Source organism: Branchiostoma lanceolatum, chromosome 16, assembly GCF_035083965.1.
Source record: "Branchiostoma lanceolatum isolate klBraLanc5 chromosome 16, klBraLanc5.hap2, whole genome shotgun sequence".
NCBI classification, from domain to species: domain Eukaryota; kingdom Metazoa; phylum Chordata; class Leptocardii; order Amphioxiformes; family Branchiostomatidae; genus Branchiostoma; species Branchiostoma lanceolatum.
This window is the reverse complement of record NC_089737.1, coordinates 10,759,007-10,779,777: the sequence shown is the minus strand read 5'-3', so window position 1 is coordinate 10,779,777 and position 20,771 is coordinate 10,759,007. Positions and strand designations below refer to the sequence as shown.

At 40.3% G+C, this 20,771-nt stretch overlaps 1 protein-coding gene across 2 annotated transcripts in view; it reads right to left on the bottom strand.

Moving 5' to 3' along the window:
• The window catches only part of LOC136422045 (dynein axonemal heavy chain 1-like), a 66,195-nt gene that overhangs the window by 27,445 nt on the left and 17,979 nt on the right, over positions 1-20,771 (bottom strand). For both annotated transcript variants that reach the window (XM_066409667.1, XM_066409668.1), the window contains 23 exons: positions 20,402-20,557; positions 19,638-19,836; positions 18,972-19,225; positions 16,621-16,833; positions 16,021-16,185; positions 15,329-15,556; positions 14,548-14,727; positions 13,305-13,442; positions 12,549-12,712; positions 12,080-12,284; positions 11,346-11,549; positions 9,525-9,788; positions 9,092-9,254; positions 8,396-8,506; positions 5,101-5,231; positions 4,379-4,560; positions 3,748-3,880; positions 2,950-3,156; positions 2,632-2,739; positions 2,200-2,418; positions 1,272-1,454; positions 716-861; positions 131-283 (listed from right to left, as the gene is read on the bottom strand). In XM_066409667.1, the coding sequence (XP_066265764.1) occupies positions 131-283; positions 716-861; positions 1,272-1,454; positions 2,200-2,418; positions 2,632-2,739; positions 2,950-3,156; positions 3,748-3,880; positions 4,379-4,560; positions 5,101-5,231; positions 8,396-8,506; positions 9,092-9,254; positions 9,525-9,788; positions 11,346-11,549; positions 12,080-12,284; positions 12,549-12,712; positions 13,305-13,442; positions 14,548-14,727; positions 15,329-15,556; positions 16,021-16,185; positions 16,621-16,833; positions 18,972-19,225; positions 19,638-19,836; positions 20,402-20,557 (4,106 nt within the window). The remainder of the gene's footprint in view (positions 1-130; positions 284-715; positions 862-1,271; positions 1,455-2,199; positions 2,419-2,631; positions 2,740-2,949; positions 3,157-3,747; positions 3,881-4,378; positions 4,561-5,100; positions 5,232-8,395; positions 8,507-9,091; positions 9,255-9,524; positions 9,789-11,345; positions 11,550-12,079; positions 12,285-12,548; positions 12,713-13,304; positions 13,443-14,547; positions 14,728-15,328; positions 15,557-16,020; positions 16,186-16,620; positions 16,834-18,971; positions 19,226-19,637; positions 19,837-20,401; positions 20,558-20,771) is intronic.

Sequence of the window (20,771 nt, the reverse complement as noted above, 5' to 3'; positions counted from 1 at the left end):
TTATAGAATTACCAAAAGCCAGGTGGTCCTTATATAGAGGTGGTCACTTGACAATATACAGGTTTGACATTAATCTAGAAGCGTGCTATCTCTCTCTATATACATGTAATCTACAAGCACCCCTACGCACCATCCCCCGTGGTCCATGTACTGTCTGATGAGTTCGATGGGCGGCTGTGCTCCGTACACCTCCAGCGCTGGCATGTTCATGTCGTCGATGAAGATGATGAAGGTCTTCCCCAGAGGGGGCCCAAACACGCCCTTCCTCCGCTTGTCCAGTTTGCTGAAATGAAAAATAATCAAAAACAAATTACCTTGGTGACATACATGTACTACCACAGAAACATAAACAGCTCGCTGCACAACGGTAGGAAAGCGCCAGGTGAACCATTTTCGAACTTGACCTCCATTCCCACAACCGCTTCTCACCTACCAAAAATCATGAAGATCCATCAACGTTTCCGTCACTTTTTTTGCCTACATACAAACACAAAAACATTCAAAGTCCGCTGCAGTACTGTTGGAAAACGCATGGTGAGCGATTTTTGAACTTGACCTTCCTTTGCACAACCCATACATACCTATTAAAAATCATGAAGATCCATCAAAGGTTTCTCGAGTTATGCCCTTGACATACATATAGACCCACCCAACAGCTGGAGTAACCAAAAATATAATCTTCTCGGCAAAGATAATAACATAAAAATGTACAAACCTGTCAATGAGATCTTGTGTCTGGTTGGCGCTGGTCCGTGCTGAGAAAGCGATGAAGTCCGACAGGAACTCCGGCGGCATGCCGCGGGACAACTTGTCCTGGATGGTCAGACTCTTGCCTGTTCCCGTGGGGCCCACACACAACACCTGAACAGTGGTACAAGGAAAAAACATTGTTAACCTTCTCCCTGCTGCTTATTAGTTTAAGTCCTCCCAGTGCCCATCTCCAATTCAGTAGCCCTGGGCCACACTGGGGTGCAATCACTGCAGCAGGGGGCTAGTTCACTGTCAGTGGAGTGTTTGCATCTGAACTCAAAGGTTAAGGAGGAAGTATCATGGTTCAAACTTAGGAAAAAATCATGATTTGAGGGCAAATAGTCATGGTTCTAGGAAATCTATTTTGAATATTGTTGCATGTTGGACATGTTGGGTCTGTCATTGGTGCTGAAGTTATCATTTAATAACACCAAACAGCATCTGAACACCAAATCTTTTTCAATTCTTTTTCATTTCTATGACTATGAATTTTTTTAAACTCTAGTTTGTAATTTTCTCACCTTTTTGTGATTGGTTAGCAGGAGCTCAGTAATGGCGGCCCCTCGGATGGTGTCCATGGTGGGGACGATGATGTCAGAGTATCGCATTTCCAGCGAGATGTTGACTTCGGGCAGGCCGTCCATCCAGCTGGTCCAGCGGATCTGTTTCACAGTATCCCCCTCATCCTCCTCGGTCATGTCATCCTACAAGCATTCAATGCAAACAAAAGAATACATGAAACAATTTACTATTAGGTACAATATTATTACACTCTACAAGTGGATAAGACACAGAAGCTACTACCAGACATCTTGAGAGACATCCATCACTTTTCTTCAGTTTAACAGCATCTGGAAGAAATCTCTGTATCTTATCCAGAGATAAAAGTGTTTATAGAGTTTGTTCACCTGGATCTCTAACCTTCATCAATGTACTTAGTACACTGTATTTCATTTTGCCATGTAAATTGTTGACTGCTTTGTGAAAACATGTTATGCAAGATGTAGCCTACATTGTATATCACTTGTACATAGATTAATTGATTTATATCCTTCTGTTTGTTTGTAATTATGCATAGTTCTGGAAGACCTTACAAAAGTTGCTGTACTTCTATTGTGTTAACAAAGATTGTTATCAGATGTTGCAAACAAACAGAAAAAAATAAGACTGATGGTTCTATACTACACACAGTTCAAATTTAACCAAATGTTTTCACTTTTATTTCACTTAGAGGCTCACATACAAATACTTGCCATATAGCATTTTTAAGTGTCACAGATACACCTAACATCTACAGTTTATTTTATGTATATTGTTTGACCATAAATAACTGAACAATTTTTGTCCAAAGTTGCCACACATACCTTTGATAGTCTCTCTATAGCACATATTCTGTGTAGTGTTTTGGGAAGTGACTGATTGATTTTGGTTCAATGATGTTAGCCATACCTTTGAGGGTTTCTTGCTGAGGCCGGCGTCATCCAAGCGGTAGTCATACACGAGATTCTCGCTGGGGAACTGCAGCACGATGTTCTCCTTCACCATGCGCTCCCGCACCCACTGGCTGAACCGTACGCGCCCGTCGTTGGTGCACGTCCCGCCGACGGACCAGACCAGCGAGAACACAAACCACGGCTCGATCAACTCCTCAATTCTCATCAGTTTCTCCTACATAAAAAGATGCAATCACAACTCAATGTATTTTATTCAAATTATTAGTTACTCACGCCAAAAATTTTGAAAATCTTATCCAGTTGCTTGAGTAACTATTTTGGGCGTTTCTTACTACCTGGATGTCTAACCTTCATCAACGTATTAGTTACTCAAGTTGCAGTGGTCTCTGTCTATCACAAGTTACCCTGTTTCCTGGTGGACCCTTACCTCAGGCACAGGTGGTTCCCCCTCCTTGGGGATGAAGGGGTGGAAGAAGCACTCCAACAGTCGCATGAGGCTGAAGGTCAGGTTTCCATCCACCGCTGGCACGTATTCCTGAAAAAACAATGATCACACTCACTCAAAACCTTGTCTGTACCATTGGCTACTTCTCAGTTGCAGCTTTATTTCATGATTCCCAACTTCAGATTTACATTATGTTTTTATAAATCAGCAGTTAGGTAAAAAAAATCAAGCAAATTATCCAGGTTATAACTTTTCCCAAGTTTTTGATCATCTATATTTCAAGTTTCCAACTTTCCCTACCTTCATATTTTCTGCCTTAAACTTGATGGCTTCTTCCAGGAAGTTGTCGAACAGTTTCTGTAGTTTCTCCTGGTGAGGCACGATGCAGGGAGGAAGCTTCTTCAGCCAGCACTCCACAAACGGCATGATTCCCAGGCTCTGGGGCTCCAGGTACACCATACCGCAGCGGGACACTGTCGCAGGGGAGGCTACAGCAAGGTCTTGCACCTGAGGTGTTGCCAAAAACATTTAACGATTAATATTTAACTTTCTCCCTGTTACATGACATATAACCTGATAGCCCCTCAGCACACCATACCACAGGGGGCACTACAGCAAGGTGTTGCCAAAAATATAAATGTTTAATCTTTTCCCTGTTATATAACCCAATAGCTTCACAAATGGTATGATACCCAGACTCTTCTATATCTGAAAGGACATTATGTTGAAAAAGGTTCAGTTCAGCACCAAGGAAAGGCCATATACTGTGCAATCCTAGTTACCATCTCTACATAAGGACCACCTGGCCAATGCGACCACTTTTTGGTGGTTCCTTAGATAATTTTTCCCATTGACACAAGCATAAGCATCCTGTCAATAGTAACCACCTGTCCATATAGACTACCGGTAGTTTTTATCAGTCCCTTCAATGGTCTTCTTGGGTAGTTTTGACTAAACTCAAATTGAACTCTCCAAATTAAAGGTTTGTACAAAGTACGTGTGACTGTATATAATCTTTAGCACACTGAAGTAGCCATTTGGCACCCGATTTCCTATTCTTTACAGAGTTAGGCAGCAGGGAGAAGGTTAAAGTCTCACCTCGAACATCATGGTCATGTGTTCTGTCAGTTTGATGATCTCTCCACTGCTCAGACAGAGCTTCTTGTTGTCGTCCAGCACAGTGTTCATGTTCTCAATCCACACAGCATCCACGGGGCCGTCAAACATGTACCTACGGTACACAAGAAAGAAATTGTACGGTTCTTGGTGGAAAATGTGCTAGATGTTGGCACATCGGTGCAGCAAATCTGTAGCGTGTTTTTTGGCACACCTTTATAGACAGATAAGCCGAAGAGGCACGGTGGGCATTACTCCACCACCAGGGAAGGCCGTGTAAAGTAAATTTATATAAAGTATAAGAATCCTGTCTATAGTGACCACCTGTCTACATAGACCACATTTTATTGGTCCCCTGTGTGGTCTCCTTGGGGAATTTTGACTGTAGTGCAATGTGCCATTTTGTTGTTTGTGGAACTGGGTAGCATATAGCCTCTATCAGGCTCCACAGGTTGCTGGAAAAATAGTAAAAAGTGGCCAAATAGATGGATATCATGCCAGAGGAGTTAGTCCGCTAAAGAAGTTACAGTTTATGACCTCCAATTCTACTATTTTTCAGCAACCCGTGGAGCCCGGTACAGGCTAGGTAACATATACAGACTAAGGAACCTACCAGCGCTTGTCGGAGTCGGTTGCGGAGGTGCCCTCTCGGACCAAGGTGGACAGGATCCCGTCAGTCCACTCGTGGGTGAGCATGTCGAACTCTCCGTACAGCTGACCCATGGTAATGGACTTGGGGTTCACCACGTTCACATGGACAGCCTCGTACACTCCCCCTCCCACCGCCGGCAAACCCTGGGGGAGGAAGTGGAAAGAACAGAATATGGTTAACATATAAAAGAAAAGAATGAACAGATGGATGGATGCACAATGTATTTCTTTCTTAGAATCAAACACATTCTGAAAAAAAAGACTCATCCACATCATGCAATAACTTCTAGTAGTGGTAGTCGACTGCTTGACATTAAGCTCAACATTCATCCATCCTTTTCATCAAATTTTTTATATCATACTGTATCATATATACATAATATGTATCATATTTCATTATGCTCTCCCGTGATAAAGAAATAAAGAATGGAAAGGATGGATTTACAAGTGTCAAAAAGCAACAGTTACTAAGTGCTAGTGTAATCTTAGCTATGACTAAATACTTGTTATCAATTTGGAACAAAGTAGGTCATCACTGATGCTAATGTGGGTCGTTAAAAGCTTTTAGGGGTTCATTCTGTTGTAGTTTCAAACTCATTTCAATACTTTTACAAACTGGAGGCATGAAAGGATCATGCTTAATGATTATGTGGTTCTTTATCATTCATGAGTATTATGGTGTACCTTCAGTGCAGTCATGGCGGCCTGTAGTGTCTTGTAGCACATAGTTTTACCCGAACATGTCGGCCCCACCAACATGAGACCATGCCTCACCACTGTGGTCTCATACAACTGGATACACTTGGTGATGAACCCTAGGGGGGAGGGGGGCAAAAAGCAAGAATCAGTTACACTGCAAAACGGTGTATTTATCTCATAGTAACCTTCTTTTTGAGATGTTTTATTGTTTAATCAAAATTCAGAGGTTACAAAAAGCATATAGAAGAAATCTTTGCAAGTAGCAGCCAAAGAGAAAGAGTTTAGTCATGCAGTAGAAGTATTTGCATGGTCACAATTTTAGAAGCAATGTTACAACATAACACCTTACATTTTTAGCCTTTTTCTTTGCAAGCTTATAGCAGCAAGCAATATATAGTAAGCACAATGTACAGGATTATCATGTAAGTGCAAGCAGCATATACACAAACCACAAGTAGTAACGTTAGATAACAAACAAAATCATAACTAATAAAAAGAACAGGGTTAATACAAAAAGCTGCAAGATTATTCCCAGCTTTCAGCTTAACAAGGGTTAAAAACATCACATGGGTTATAGAATAAACAACACAAACACCTGTAGGGTTAATTGCTTGAACATTATCAAAACAAAACAATTGTTAGTTATAGAAAACAGACATACACAAAACACATGTATGTACCACCACTAACAACAACACATAATTTGCACCTCTGTCCCTAACAAAACTACACAACACATTTCACCATAAAAATGACCTCATACCAACCTTTCTGTACCTCTCAAAACAACCGAATCACAAGTTGTTGACTTATTTTTGGAAAATAAGTGTTGTTTTTTTAAGTGTGTGATAATTCCAATTGAATGTATGTACCATATGATATAAATTCAGATCTTTTTTTCCAAAACTAGAAAGCAGCTTGTGATTCTGATGCATCTACAGTAGTGTACTTGTCCTATACAGTAGACTTTTGGGTGCAGGATTTTAAAGTCTGTCAAACAACAGTGCAGTCTCACCTAGTGCGCCTGTAAAGAGAAAAGGCAAGGCAAGCAGAGGGTGTTAATGTTACGGCTTCAAGCAGCAGTTGTAGCAGTTGAGTGTGCAGCAAAGCTTATTTACAAATGTACGTTGTATCTTTATGTACTGTCAATAAGGTACTATGTGTAATATGTGATTTGTTTAAAAGGAAAACTTGGCGCATGATAAGAAGCATTCTCAATACATTTTTAAATATGGTGTTTTGTAAGAAGAAAGAAAACTATTCAAAAGTCAAAATTGAAAAAAAAGGAACTTTAAACAACTTTTCAAGGGATAAAATCATGGTTGAAGGAATGTTCGAAAGGGAAATTTGATATAGTTTTGGGGAAAAAAATCATTGTTCAAGTGGAAAACATTGTGTTTGTGGAAAAAATGGTTTCGGTGAATATATCACAGTTCAACAGGAAAAATCTTGATAGTGTTGAATCATACTTGAAGAGAAAATCATCAAAGTCATGGCAAAACAAATCAAATTTCAAGGGGAGAAATCATGGTTTCAGGAATTTTTTGTTGTATGTGTTGGAAATGCTAGGTTTGTCCTCGGTGCTGAAATAGACATTTAACAGCTTTGCATCTGCAAACCAAAATTTCTACATGATTTTTATGCATTGTCTTCATGATGTGTGCATGACATAGCAGGAAATGTGATAATTCAAATGCAGAATTTAGAATAACATTGCGGATGGGTTAGTACAGCAGTAATACAGTGTGTGGAGGTTAACAAATTGAACAAATCACTTTGTATAGAGGAAAACACATCGAACTGGGGTCCGAAAATGTTTTCCATCGGTTATGATTCAATTTCTCTATTCATTGTCAATAAAGACAAATACAAATACAAACATCAAGCACAAAAATGAGTGGTGCTACACCAAATGCATTGGGTTTTGATATTGAAAAAAATGATATTGATAAGGATTTTATGAAGTGCTGATCGAAAGTTGAATTTTCAATCTTACAAAAATTCCCTCCACACACATTCACTGTGACAGCTGTATTATGCAATGGTTGCATGCATAAGCATGGACGTCTTTGCAAGCATATTCAGCATGTAAACAAATTATGCATCAGCGTAGTTAAGATTAAGAAGCTGTTGCAATTTGTGTCAGTGAGATTATGCTCAACACACAAGCATGTGGCAGGCAATACAACAAACTTGTGATGGCTGTGCTAGGTTTGATTGTGAGCAAAGCAGCATGTAGTTATGTAGAGACTGCAACAAACACTCTTTCTGTATACCTTGAAGCTGATGATTGGCTGTATTGGTCCTTTGATGGCACTTCTACATGTACATGTCGGTAGTAGTACTTAATGTATGCAACAATTGTGATGCTATTGTAAAAGACCGGAAAACAGAGCTAAAATTTCACATTGGTATGCTGTCTAGGACATAGGTCTAGTGAAAAACACCTCTTGAATTATGTACTGTATTGAAAAAAAGCTGACCATTACTTCCCCTATACAAGAAATATTGAAAGCTAGTTCATCTTAGAGATATATAATGATAACATAACTACCCTGCAAGAAAGAGGAAATTAATGTTTTATGTTCTTATTCAATAATTTAGACTTACCATCAGGTCCTGATCAATGAGTAGGCAAAAACGGGAAAATGTTGTCAGGAATTTTTAATTTCAGATTTCACCAAGCCTTGTGCTGTTTATGTGCCTTGTGTCCATCAATGAACTTTAGTGCATCATGTGCAAATTTGTATTGATGTCTTTTATATGTAAAATGTGGCCAAAAAGTGTTTTTTTAGTAATCCTTGTGAAACAGGTGTGAATGAAAAAAAATAGGCTTTGGACATTCAACAAGTTGGTCTAAAACACTTTTTAACAATCTGTTGTTTGCTTGCAGTGCAGAGTTGAGGGGTAAACCCAAACAAATTGTATCCACTTTTTAATCAATATAACATTACTTATCAATACCAAAAACACCGAATTGAAAATACAAATGTAAAACCTCAATAACACAGATACATGGCTTCTTCATAGATACACCTAGCAAGTTATAGATAAGTCCTACTTGTAGATATGTTTCTTTATTGAATCTTAAAAGGTTCGTGGTGGTTTTAATTTCAAGGTTTTTGCAGTGACCCCTCCACCACAAAATCATGACACCACGAATGCATTGTACTTCTAATTGTTTCAAATGCAAACTCAGAACACAGTGAAAACCTTCCTCCTCTTACCATAAAAGTCCCCACCATAAAAAAATCTACAGTAATCATTATCAAGATCTCACCTCGGACGTCCTTGATGCCCAGTTTCTCACAGCTGGCGACTAGTGAGGAGTCCAGAGTGCCGTAGTCAATCGGTTCCTCCTTGATCTTCGGGAACAAGTCCGACACGATACCTGTGGCGGTGAAATAGAGTAAACAGCACTTGTCAAACAAAGACAGGATCTACAGATGATTTTGAAGGTAAAGTGAACTTTGTGACAGTAAATTTTTCATTAAAAGAAAGAGACTTTCAGGTCTGCCCTTGGTGCTGATTTGTACAGCTAACAACAACAGTATCAACTTATTTTTGTTGCTGAATTTTTCTGTTTGAGTCCTGTCCTTGGTGCTGAACTCTGCATCTAACAACAACATTTTAAGGACATTGAGAACTCGTGTCTACAGTCAGACCTGATCACTCAAAGGACTTGAACATTGCCACAATTGACAGGTAGCCACAATAGACATGATTCTAAATAATTTGAATGCTTGGGTTAACTTGGGAAAAATAATCTGAGGGACCACAAAAAAGTGGTCAAAATGGCCAGGTGGTGGTCACAATAAAAAGACAGTCACTGCCACTCACCGGTACAGGTTTGATGGTGTTTTTCACTGCTATACCTATTCACAAACTTAGCATACATGTATGCAGATTTGTATACCTGTGAACAAATTTGCATACCTGTGAACAAATTTGCATACCTGTGAACAAATTTGCATACCTGTGAACAGTTTGAGATCCTCCACCAGGAACTTTGGCACGTTGACATCCCTGATGGCGCGCAGGCAGATGAGTTCCTCGTCCATGTCTGGGTTCTCTCGCTTCAGGTTACCCGCCGCCGAGATCACGGTCTTCACCGCTCGCATACCGAAATCGTAATGGTCCTGGGATGTGTAAGAAAATTTGTTTGCCAACAATGTACAGCATCAAGTATGAGATAGGGATCTGGCAATCATGCTTTATATGCAGCTGTGAGCTATAGAGTGTACTGCAAAAGAATTCTTAAAACGTTTTATAGCTTGCTAGCTTCCCAACTGCATTGCCATAGAAATGAAATGCAGTGTATTGCCCTTTCCCTGAACTACTGAGTCATGCACGGTAGGTAAAAGTAGCTGTAAAAGTTCAATTATACAGGTCAAAACACTCAAACCCACCTGTGAGCTGAGCTGTTCTGACGACAGTTTGAACGTCGTGGTGATCTTCTTCGCCAGCACTTTTGCGTCTGAGAACCCGAACGAGTAGAGCGAGATCTCTGCGATCATGGCGTAGTCCGGTACCATCATGGCGACGGGGCGGAACAGGGCCTTCAGGTTGTCTGGGAGCTCCGTACGGCCGGCGTAACCGGGGTTCATGGTGATGAAGACAGCGCAGGCCGCTTTCAGGGCAATCTCAACCCCCTCAAACATGAACCGGTCCAACTGAGGGAAGGAAAAAGTGTTCAATCAATTGTTTTACCCAACCAGTATACTTTTATCAGTTCCCAGGAGTCATTCACATTTTGCTCAGTTCTTTGGGTGGTTGTTGAGACCAGGTTTGACTATATTTATCTTCGCCGAGTAAGTACTCGGAGAAGATTATGTTTTCGGTTGAAAAATCTGTTGGGTGGGTCTGAATGTATGTCAGGAGCATAACTCAAGAAAGCTTCAATGAATCTTTATGATTTTTGTCAGGTGTGTAGTGGTTGTGCAAAGGAAAGTCAAGTTCGAAAATGGTTCACCTTGCGTTTTTCAACAGTACTACAGCAGACTTTACATTTTTTTGTGTTTGTATGTAGGCAAAAAAAGTGACGGAAACGTTGATGGATCTTCATGATTTTTTGCAGGTGTGTAGATGTTGTGAAAACGGGGGTCAAGTTCAAAAATGGTTGCCCTGGTATTTTCCGTCGGTACTGCAGCAGGCTTTGTGTGGATGTGTATTTGTATGTCGCCAGCATAACTCGAGAAGCTGTTGATGGGTCCGTATGATATTTAGTGGATGGGTAGGGTTTACATAAAGGAAGGTCAAGTTCGATAATTGGCCTTCTAGCGGGTACCTAAGGTACTGCAGTGGAGCTTCAAAATTTAGGGGCATATTTTCTGAAAGTGCTATGGTCATGATATTTGTGTGGTAGATAGTTCATGCCACAGAAAGTAAGTTCTGTAAATTTTGGCTCCCTAGCGGCTTTTTAAGAACTGCAGTGGGTGTTTTGTTTTGACATTCGGACATGAATAACTTGAGAAGGGGACGACAGATCGTCGTGATGTTTGGTATGTAGAGAGCTCAGATTGTGCTTTACATTATCAATGACTGATTATGCAAATCAGGAGCTAATTTGCATAATTAGTAAGGAAAGTTTGTTAACCTACTGCATTTCAATGGGACATGGGACAGTGTCAGGTCTTGTAAACAAATGGCCATGCATAAACGTACATGTAGGTCAAATAAATAAACTATTCTCCAAGCAGAGGTGTGGGTCCTGCTGGTTTAATGCGTTCAGTTTAGGTATTTTTGTTCAACACGGTTGTTAGCAACATAACGAAATAGGGACAAAATAGAAAGCCTGACAAAAACACCTAAAACACCTAAAAACACGTCAACAACCAGCCAGATTTATTCTATTCAAATATATATTGACTGTGCTATTTCATCATTACTTTCAACTTACAACACTGCAATATCGAACCTTTGTGGCCCATATGATATCAACATACTCATATATTTTCATGACCAGTTATAACATATATCAGCACACTCTACACATATACTAGTCCTGTACCACCAAATGATTTTTAACCATATCTAGACTGGACTCATTCGCCCCATCATAACTTCCAAATGGTATGGTGCATGATCAAATTTGCAGGGGGTGACAAGCACGTAAATATTAATCACTCTCCATGATAAGCCTTGATTATTTGGCGAAGATAATGTGTTCGTGGAACTCTAGTATTAACATGAAACTGGAAGATGAAAGAAACAGACATGGACAGTCGTACCTTTTGCTGCTGGGCCTTCTGAATGGTTATGATCTGCTGAGCAACCACAGACAACACCTCGATGTCGATTCTGTTGAACTCGTCAAAGCAGGCCCACGCGCCGGCGCTGGCCAGGCCCTTGAAGAACTTGCCCATGGCCATGTAGTCCAGCTGGTCGGAACAGTTGAACACCACACACTGCACAGCCATGGCCTTACCCAGATCCTAGGTGGGACAACAAATGTTATAGATTAGGCCACACCAATTTAATTTCTTGGTTAACAGATTTTTATGTAAAAAAAAAAAAAATTTAGACAAAAAAAATCATGAAAACAGAAGGCCTTCTGTTTTCCTGAATTTTTTTTTTCTAAAATTTTTTTTTTTTTTTAAATAAAAATCCGTTAACCAAGAAATTAAATTGGTGTGGCCTTAGCAGCTGTCTTCAAGTTGATTTGAACTTTTGATACAACACAAAGGTGAAGGCGTCAAATGTCCGAGAGCTATTCTAGCAGACATGAGATAGAGAGGTCCCAGCCTTGAAAGCACCATACAAATTTTCATCCAACTCTGACTGACTTCTGACATATCTTCAGAAAGTCATGTACTAGAAGTGGCCAGGTCAGTATATACCTGAACTTCTCATGCAAGAACACAATTTTTCTACTGTCTAACTTCAGTGTTTATTATCCCAGAAGTCAACCAAATAACAAAGGTTGAACAGTATCTTTAGAATGGCTATAAAATCTTCCACACACCTTGGTCGTTTCAGTTTTTCCAGTTCCAGCTGGCCCTGCGGGTGCACCCCCAAACTTCAAATGGAGTGCTCCTGTGAGCGTGAGGTAGCACCTGTCCGTTAGCGGGGTGATGACGAGTCGTCCCGTGTTGCCGAGGTACTCGTAACCGTACGGGAACTCCGCGTTCACGGCCCTCACGTACAGGTTGTCTGCCACCCAGTAATACCTGCAGGGATGAACAAGTGGATGTTAAGCACCTACTCTTAATTTCTTTCACCTCATTTTTTACATGACAGACATTCCAGGTCATGGGGTCACTGGAAGAGGCTACTAATTCATGACGAGGTATAATTGATTATGTACATGTATATGTATTCATACTTAATCTCGCAATCTGTATATATGTTTGTATTTGTATGTAAGATGAACCCTGTAAGACTAGTCGTGATACGACTAAAGGGTATCGTAATAAACGAATAAACGAACGAACCTGAGCTGGCTGATCCACTCAAAGTCGTTGACGTTCTTCACGTCCAGTTCCACCATGTTGGAGACGACGTCGCGGGCGTGCACCTCAATCACGATCAGCGCTGACAGGATCTCGCGCTGCATCTTGGACAGCTTGCCTCTGACCAGCTCGACAAGTCCTGTCATCTATTGGCACAGAAAACAACATTTAAGATAAATGAATGATTATGATATCAACCTTTGGCGCACTAAAGTAGCCGTTTGGCACCCAATTTCCTATTGGTTACAGAGTTAGGCTGAAGGGAGAAGGTTAAGATTAGTACTATCATCATCATGATGTTGATGATGGTCAGACATCCAGGAAATAATTATAAGACATGCAAAGTCACAGTTGCTCATACAACTGGAGAAAATTTCAAATTTCCAAATTTTATCCATTTGCTCCAGTTGTAGTATGGGCAAAATATAACAATAGTAAAACACAGCATACATACACACACATAAATACAAAATGGATAAAAGAATTGAAATGAATGTCGACAAGACATGTTGGTGATCTATCAATTACGAGAATCTACCTGTACTGTGGATGAAAGTGTGGACTTTATCGAAGATATTACAGTTTTGTAAATGTGAAAAAGACATGGACCCTCGTAGCAGTAAAGACCATAATGCACTGTCATTGAGTTGCTGTAGGTCTACTATATTAGAAAGAGATGATAACAGATCACTCCTTTGGCTGGTATGAAGTTTTAAAGTGTATTTCATAATAAAATACCTGCTCGATTAGAATTTCCAGTCGTTCGGGAAGATTCTCTTCCTCCAAAGAATCGGACACCTCCTTGGACCAGAAGGTCTGACACCCTGCAATGACTACCTGTCCAGGCCAGTTCAGAACCCACTCAGTTCTCTTTGTCTGCGATGGAAGGAGAAACATGGTTAGAAGAATGTATCATTGTCAAGTTCTAGCTCACAGTAAGCATACAGATTTTCTCTGAATACAGGAAAGGAGTTCTACGCGTCAAACTTTCAGGCACTCAGTCCTCTTTGTCTGCGATGGAAGGAAAAACATGGTTAGAAGAATTTATTATTGTCAAATTTTAGCTCACAGAAAGCGTTGGTACGGCCATCTTCAAATAAGTAACTAAACCAAATTTTCGACTGTCTCAACTCCAGTCTTTGTCAAGGAATGAGCAATTAAAAGCTACCGTGACGTCACATTATGCGGATAGAACATCTGTTATTGTGTTGAAAATTACAGTTCACCTTTGCTTCATAAAGCTGTGAAAGACATCTAGGGCCCGTCCAATAATTGCATTAAAGCTGTGAATACTTACATCAGGATAAACGGCTAGGGACCATCCAATAATTGAATTAAAGCTGTGAATACTTACATCAGGGTACACGGCTAGGGACCGTCCAATAATTGCATTAAAGCTGTGAATACTTACATCAGGATACACGGCTAGGGACCGTCCAATAATTGCATTAAAGCTGTGAATACTTACATCAGGATATATGGCTAGGGACCGTCCAATAATTGCATTAAAGCTGTGAATACTTACATTAGGATACATGGCTAGGGACTGTCCAATAATTGCATTAAAGCTGTGAATACTTACATCAGGGTACACGGCTAGGGACCGTCCAATAATTGCATTAAAGCTGTGAATACTTACATCAGGATATATGGCTAGGGACCGTCCAATAATTGCATTAAAGCTGTGAATACTTACATTAGGATACATGGCTAGGGACCGTCCAATAATTGCATTAAAGCTGTGAATACTTACATCAGGGTACACGGCTAGGGACCGTCCAATAATTGCATTAAAGCTGTGAATACTTACATCAGGGTACACGGCTAGGGACCGTCCAATAATTGCATTAAAGCTGTGAATACTTACATCAGGGTACACGGCTAGGGACCGTCCAATAATTGCATTAAAGCTGTGAATACTTACATCAGGGTACACGGCTAGGGACCGTCCAATAATTGCATTAAAGCTGTGAATACTTACATCAGGGTACACGGCTAGGGACCGCCCAATGATGGACCTAAGACTCTCCTTCATGACCCTCTCCACCTCCAGAAGCCAGTCCTCCACGTTCCCGGTCGGGTAGAGCTTCTCCGACAGCGGAACACACTCTCCCTCCGTGGAGAACATCTTAGTGATGGCCAGGTCCTCCTCAAAGTGAAGCTAGACGGAGAACCAAATCTTACATTAAAATTACCCCAATGAAAATGTCCTTTTCTTTATATTTCAAAGTATTTTTTCAAGAGTTATGTTTAGATTGAACAGTGTAGGTCACATGTAAAGCAGTTAAAAGGTCTAAACCATTAAATGAAAAGAAACTTGCTAAATGTTCACAATTTACAGAACTTGGAACTACTTTTGACCAACTCATCCAATTGCCCTGTTATCCCTAACCTTTGGCTTAGCATGCTGCAACAAAACAGTAAAATATTCATTTCAGCACCAAGGACAGACCCCTTTACTTTAAATTTTGACACATCTTTAAAGAATTAGCTAATTGAATGAAAAATTCTATCCAACAAAATGTCAGATACTATTGAAGCCACTTTCTTGATATTGGTAAACTTCTCATTTGAGAGGCAGCAAGATTTGTTGACTTCTTGACTATGGTGCTACAGTTGGGCTGCCATCTCGACTCGTGACTGGAAAGTCTTGACATAAGCAAGTAAGCATCTATGGTACCAAATGATAGATATTTCTGCTCCTGCGAGGAAAAAAAAAGGAATGTATGGTGAGAAGAAGAAACTGCTTTCTCTGTGCCCACCTTAGCCATGTTCTCAAAGCACTTCCTGAGATGCGGTTGGACAGCCTTGGGGTCCTTGGTCTGAGACAGGATCTCGAGGAGTTCGTCGTCGGACAGGAAGTAGAACCGCGGGAAGGCGGCGCGCTTGGTCTCCAAGTACTCGCTCAGCCCCTTCTGTACCTGCTCCAGGAGCTTGTTACACTCCTTCAGGTTCTCCAGGAGACGAGCATCAGGGCACAGCGAGATCACCTGCGTGGGGAGGGGGGGTGGATTTTACAATCAGAGACTTATTTTGAATTCTACAATATCACAAGTTTTGAATCTGCATGTAGGTTTCACAGGCTTTGAAACAGATCTTTGTAAGATTTGGTGACTTTGAATCTAGATGTGTACCTGTGTTTGTGTTGTGTGAATATGGGTCTTGGACCCCAAGCCAAACAATTAATAAATAGATAAAAACACAGATCAACACTACTAAGAATAAGAAAGCCAAGGAATGGTTTTATTGTTGTACACATGTATCTTCTGTAAAGGACTCTTTTAAACCTGTGAACTAAACACTTTTCCCTCAACCTCACCAACAATGTTTATTCCTACTCATGGCTATCTAAACAACCAAGGTATTTCCAATTAAACAATAAAATAGATATTTAAAATATCAATTTTTCTTAATCTTCTTCAGGAATGTAATATAGCTCATGAAAGTGGGTTACCTGCGGGTTGTCGTTGGCGTTCTTCATGATCTTCCTCCACATGCGGTCCATGGTCTGGAAGCGTTTGCCCTCCACGGGCAGCTGTCGGTTGATGTCCTCGGAGCTGAAGATGGGCTCCAGGTACAGCCACGACCTCTGACACAACAGCCACTCATCCAGCACATCCTGGGGGGGCAACGTAAACAACATCAGGTCTAGTTTGTTGTTGCTGTTTATTTTATGCATTACTATACAGCATCATTCGAAGAGTTATAAAAACCCATTCATACCACGATTCGCAAATTGGGATTTACCCTGGGCACGAAATTGATCCTGATTTGATCTCCTGAATCCAATTGGCAGATCAGGATTAACCCCCTTTGAGGTCAATTTTCGAACCATTCATACCAGGTTTCATGAATCTGGATCATTTTTGGAGATCAGCTGGATCTTGTTCACAGGTCCCCAAGCCTGTCCGAAGTGATGACTAGAGAGATTTTCAGGTGAAAAATAAGCTCAATCTCTGGCAATTTTTAAAATCTACAACCTTGACAGGGCTTAAATAGTAAACTGTCTGGTACGATTGACTAAAAGCTTTAGAACACAAACTCAACTTCTCACCTGTGTCATTTTCAGCTTGGACTCCCAGGTGGTGATCCTTTCTTCAAACGGCTTCTTGTACGGCGAGAAGGACATGCTCTGCGTCATCACGATGTGGTCGTCCAGCAGCTGAGACGACTCGTCAGAACTGCGCAGGATGTACGTCCCCGTCTCCTTGTACGCGATGATCTCGAACTTGATCGGATCCCACTCAGCCTCCATTTTGTCCAGAGCCTAGGGAGGACACGTCATGGTTAGGACAAAGATGTTGATGCGGACATGAATGCATGTACTACTTACCGACCATAGCATATGTCTTTCTCTTCTTTGTCTGGTCCAATAGTCATCAGGTTTTCCTCAGAATCTGCCTTTCCTCTTTATGTTGTTTTTTTAGGCCCTACCTGGATTTACAAATATAACACCTCCCTATTTCTCTGAACAATAGGACCTGGATCTACAAAACCTCTTTGTTTTCTCTGAAGAAAAAGTCAATAATTGAAAAACTACACTGTATTTCAACTGTAGTAAACAGCATGAAAGTACAGACTGTGGTTAGTAGAAGATAGTTTGCTAGAATATAAAAAGGAAAGTCAGTATGGGAATTTGAACTGCCTGAAATCACAACAGACTCAAATAGTCTCAAATTCAACAGCCTCTTAATCTGAAAAAATATTCACTCTAACGAAAACCAAAGAACAATTCAATCAAGAACCATAAACAACTTTCTTGAAATAATGAAACTGACCTAGACTGGTTAGATGTAGCTTGAATTAAAGCTAAACTCTGAATCACAAAAAAAAATAAGAGCAAATATTTGAACAGGCTTTAACTGCTAGATTCAAACTGAATCAAACTGATCTGAACCTCCTGAAAAAAAATTAAGCTAGAATCCAGACTGTTGAAGCCCCCTAGCCAGTCAGGGCCCACCAAGCCTGTAGTCCCAGTCTAACCTACATGTGTGCTGCTGCCTGCCTACATGTACGCTGGACTGGCTGGTCAGATGGGCAGTGACTGGTCAGTACGACTTCACAGCTGTGCTCCCTAAACTGGCTACAGACTCTGAATGGCTTCCGAACCAAAAAATTTTTAAAAATTTCAAAAAATTTCAAAAAAATCCGTCAGCCTCTAGTCAGTTGTAATGAATTGATGATTTGCATTTCAGTACATTTACATGCGACAATAACAAGATAGTGTCTTGATTTGTTTCTCCAATTCATAGTGATCGATGTTACTTGAAACGTCTGGAAGTAATCGCTGTATCCTATCCAGTGACTCATCTTTAGATATTGTTTTACCTGGATGTCTAACCTTCATAAATGTAGTTATATTGAATGTTTCAAGAATTTCTTAGACATCTGTCAAGATTTGTCTATTTTAGGGAGACATAATATATGGATTTTATGTCATGTTATGCAAATCATATGCTGCCTAGAATAAACTAAGATTAGTTTTCATAGCTGATCTGTATTGTTGTGCTATGTTTTAGGGCTATCTATTGCAGCTCTTCTTCAATTTTGATATCTTGATTGAATTTGTGAACTTCTGCATCTTAGCTCAAAGTACAATGTATAATCCTTAATGAAGAAATTGAAAAGAGTGGATGGTTTTAAAAAGAAATGTACACAATGGTGTAAGGAGAAGCATTGCTATTGAATTCTTAGTGGTTTGAAATGACCTATTTAAAGGACGGAAATTTACAAAAGAGGATAATTCTAAAGAGAGATGCACACAATGGTATAAGGAAAATCATTGCTTTAAAGAGTTTCAAAATTAATTAAAAGAAAGAAATTCAAAAGTTGAGGATTTCGAAGAGAGAACACAACTGCAAATAAAGGAGAACCATTGCTTTAATATAAGTGCTTTTTGATTACCAGTCTCAGAGTACTTTTAAGAAGTAAATTTCAAAAGTGTAGGAATTCCAAGAGAGATGCACACAATGGTGTAAATACTTTAGAAGCATTGCTTTAAAGCGTTTTATAATTGATTTACAGAAATACATTTTACAAGGAGATAATCTTAAAGAGAGATAAGGAGAGGCATTGCTTTGAAGCACTTTTAAATGAATAATGAAACTTTAAAGTTTAAGAAGGAAATTTCAAAAGTGGAGAAATTTGAAGATAGGTGCACACAATGGTGTGAAGAGAAGCCATGATGTTAAATCCTTAGTTGTTTAAAAGTATCAAACTGATTTAAAGGAAAGAAATTTGCTGGAGGATTCTATAGAAAGGTGCACACAATGGCTTAAGGAGAATCATTGCTTTGAAGGATTCTAAAATCAATTTAAAGAAAGTGTAGGATTTTACAGAATGGTGCACACAAAGATGTAAATAGAAGCCTTGAGTCCTGTGGTCCAGCCTGGGAACGAGACCAACCTGCTCGATGGAGTACTCCTTCCCAGCCACCTCTGCGACTTTAGCAATGACTTCGATATGGTCCTGCAACTTCATATCAAGACACTTGCTAAAGGTCAGACTGGCTTTGGGTCGGACAGGGAAGCCCAGTTCGGACGAGAGCTGCTCCCAGTGACGGTTACGCATGCCCGGGTTACGCAGGCCCTGGATCAGCGGGATGTACGGACGGAACTCCTCGATACCCGTACGCATCTCCGTGGCAACCAGCTGGCAGCCTGAGGGAGATGGATTTGGGAAATATTAAATAACTGATACATATTACTTAAGAGTGACTGTCACAACCTGAATAACACTAAAATCATGTAAAAATCAAACTGCATGTAATTCTGTAAGACCTCAGCAATATCATATAAGAAATAGAGGAAACTCATGTGAGGAAAATTGATGTCACATTTATAATCAGGACCTGTGTTTCTTTGAAAGTTGCTCACAGTGAATTGAAGAATGTGAAGAAATCTATTAGCTTGTGATTGATAAAAAGGATGTTCATTATAATTAAGTAAATGTGAATATGTCTCCTTTTTTACTATTAATAGAACACTGCAGAAGCAATCGCACCACGGAATAAATCCACTGCAGAATCAAATTCATTTACAGTGACTTCAAGAAAAATCAAAGATGACCCACCTGGAACATCCTTGAAGAGCTTGACACACTTGTGCATGGTCTTGTAGGAGTTGTTGACCTGCGTCTCGAGCGCCTCCGCGTCGATGGTGGTCAGTGGGTCGGTCATCCAGCTCTCGTGCCACTTCAGCCAGTCGGACGTGGTCAGCCACAGGTTCCTGTACGGCTCAAAGTCACGCACCATCTTCGCTAGCTTTTGGTACTGTGAGAAAGAACAGAAAGAAGAACAATAATCAATCTAATGGACAAAACCCCATGCAAGCATGCACTGAACTGGTGTCCCTCCAACAAAACAAAATTCTAAAAGTCATGTAACATCCCTCATTTTAAGAGAGGAGCAGTAAGATTTGAAAATACCCACATCACGAAAGATTTCAATGAAAAATAAAACAAGTTTTTAATTCCCTGAAAAATAGTGACTATGATACATATACAAGTTACGTCTTAAACAAAAACGGATTTAACAGTCTATTGAAATTGCATCCAGAGTTCCTACATCAGTTGTCCCTGAAGCTCAACTCATAGTTGAGCTTCTGGTTCCAATGAATTGGTAACTGGGAGATCCCGGTTCTAATCATGGGATTAGACCATCTCAGTTGGGGCTGCACTCTTCTTTCAGAAGGGACTTAAATCAGGGATCCACAGTGCCTTGAGCACTTTAAAGGAGAAGGGCTAGCATCTCCTCCCTGTAAACATATACCCTGCTACTGAAAAAGCAAGCAAACTTGCTGCCCTATGTGCCTCTAGGCACTACAATGTGAACTTACATCAGTGACAGGCATCTCGAAGAGTCTCTCCCTGTTGTTGTAGGTCTGTGCCAGCTCCTGACTCTCCTTCAGCTGTTTACTGATGCGCCTCACCTCGTTGGCAATCTCATGGGCCTTACTGATGTCAGTGTGCGCAGCAAAGCCGGCAACAACCATCTTAAATGAAAGGGTAAAAATTAACACAGACGCCCAGCTCATTGAACTCAGAGGCCCCTAACACCTTCATTAAAGAAAATTACAGAATCCCCAGGACATTCCAACTTTGGATAAAGATACAATATTGACCACCAAGCAGGATACTACATGTACATGAATGAGAAAAAACACTAACTGAAAGTGATACTGCAAGATGTCCTTAATTATTGTCTAA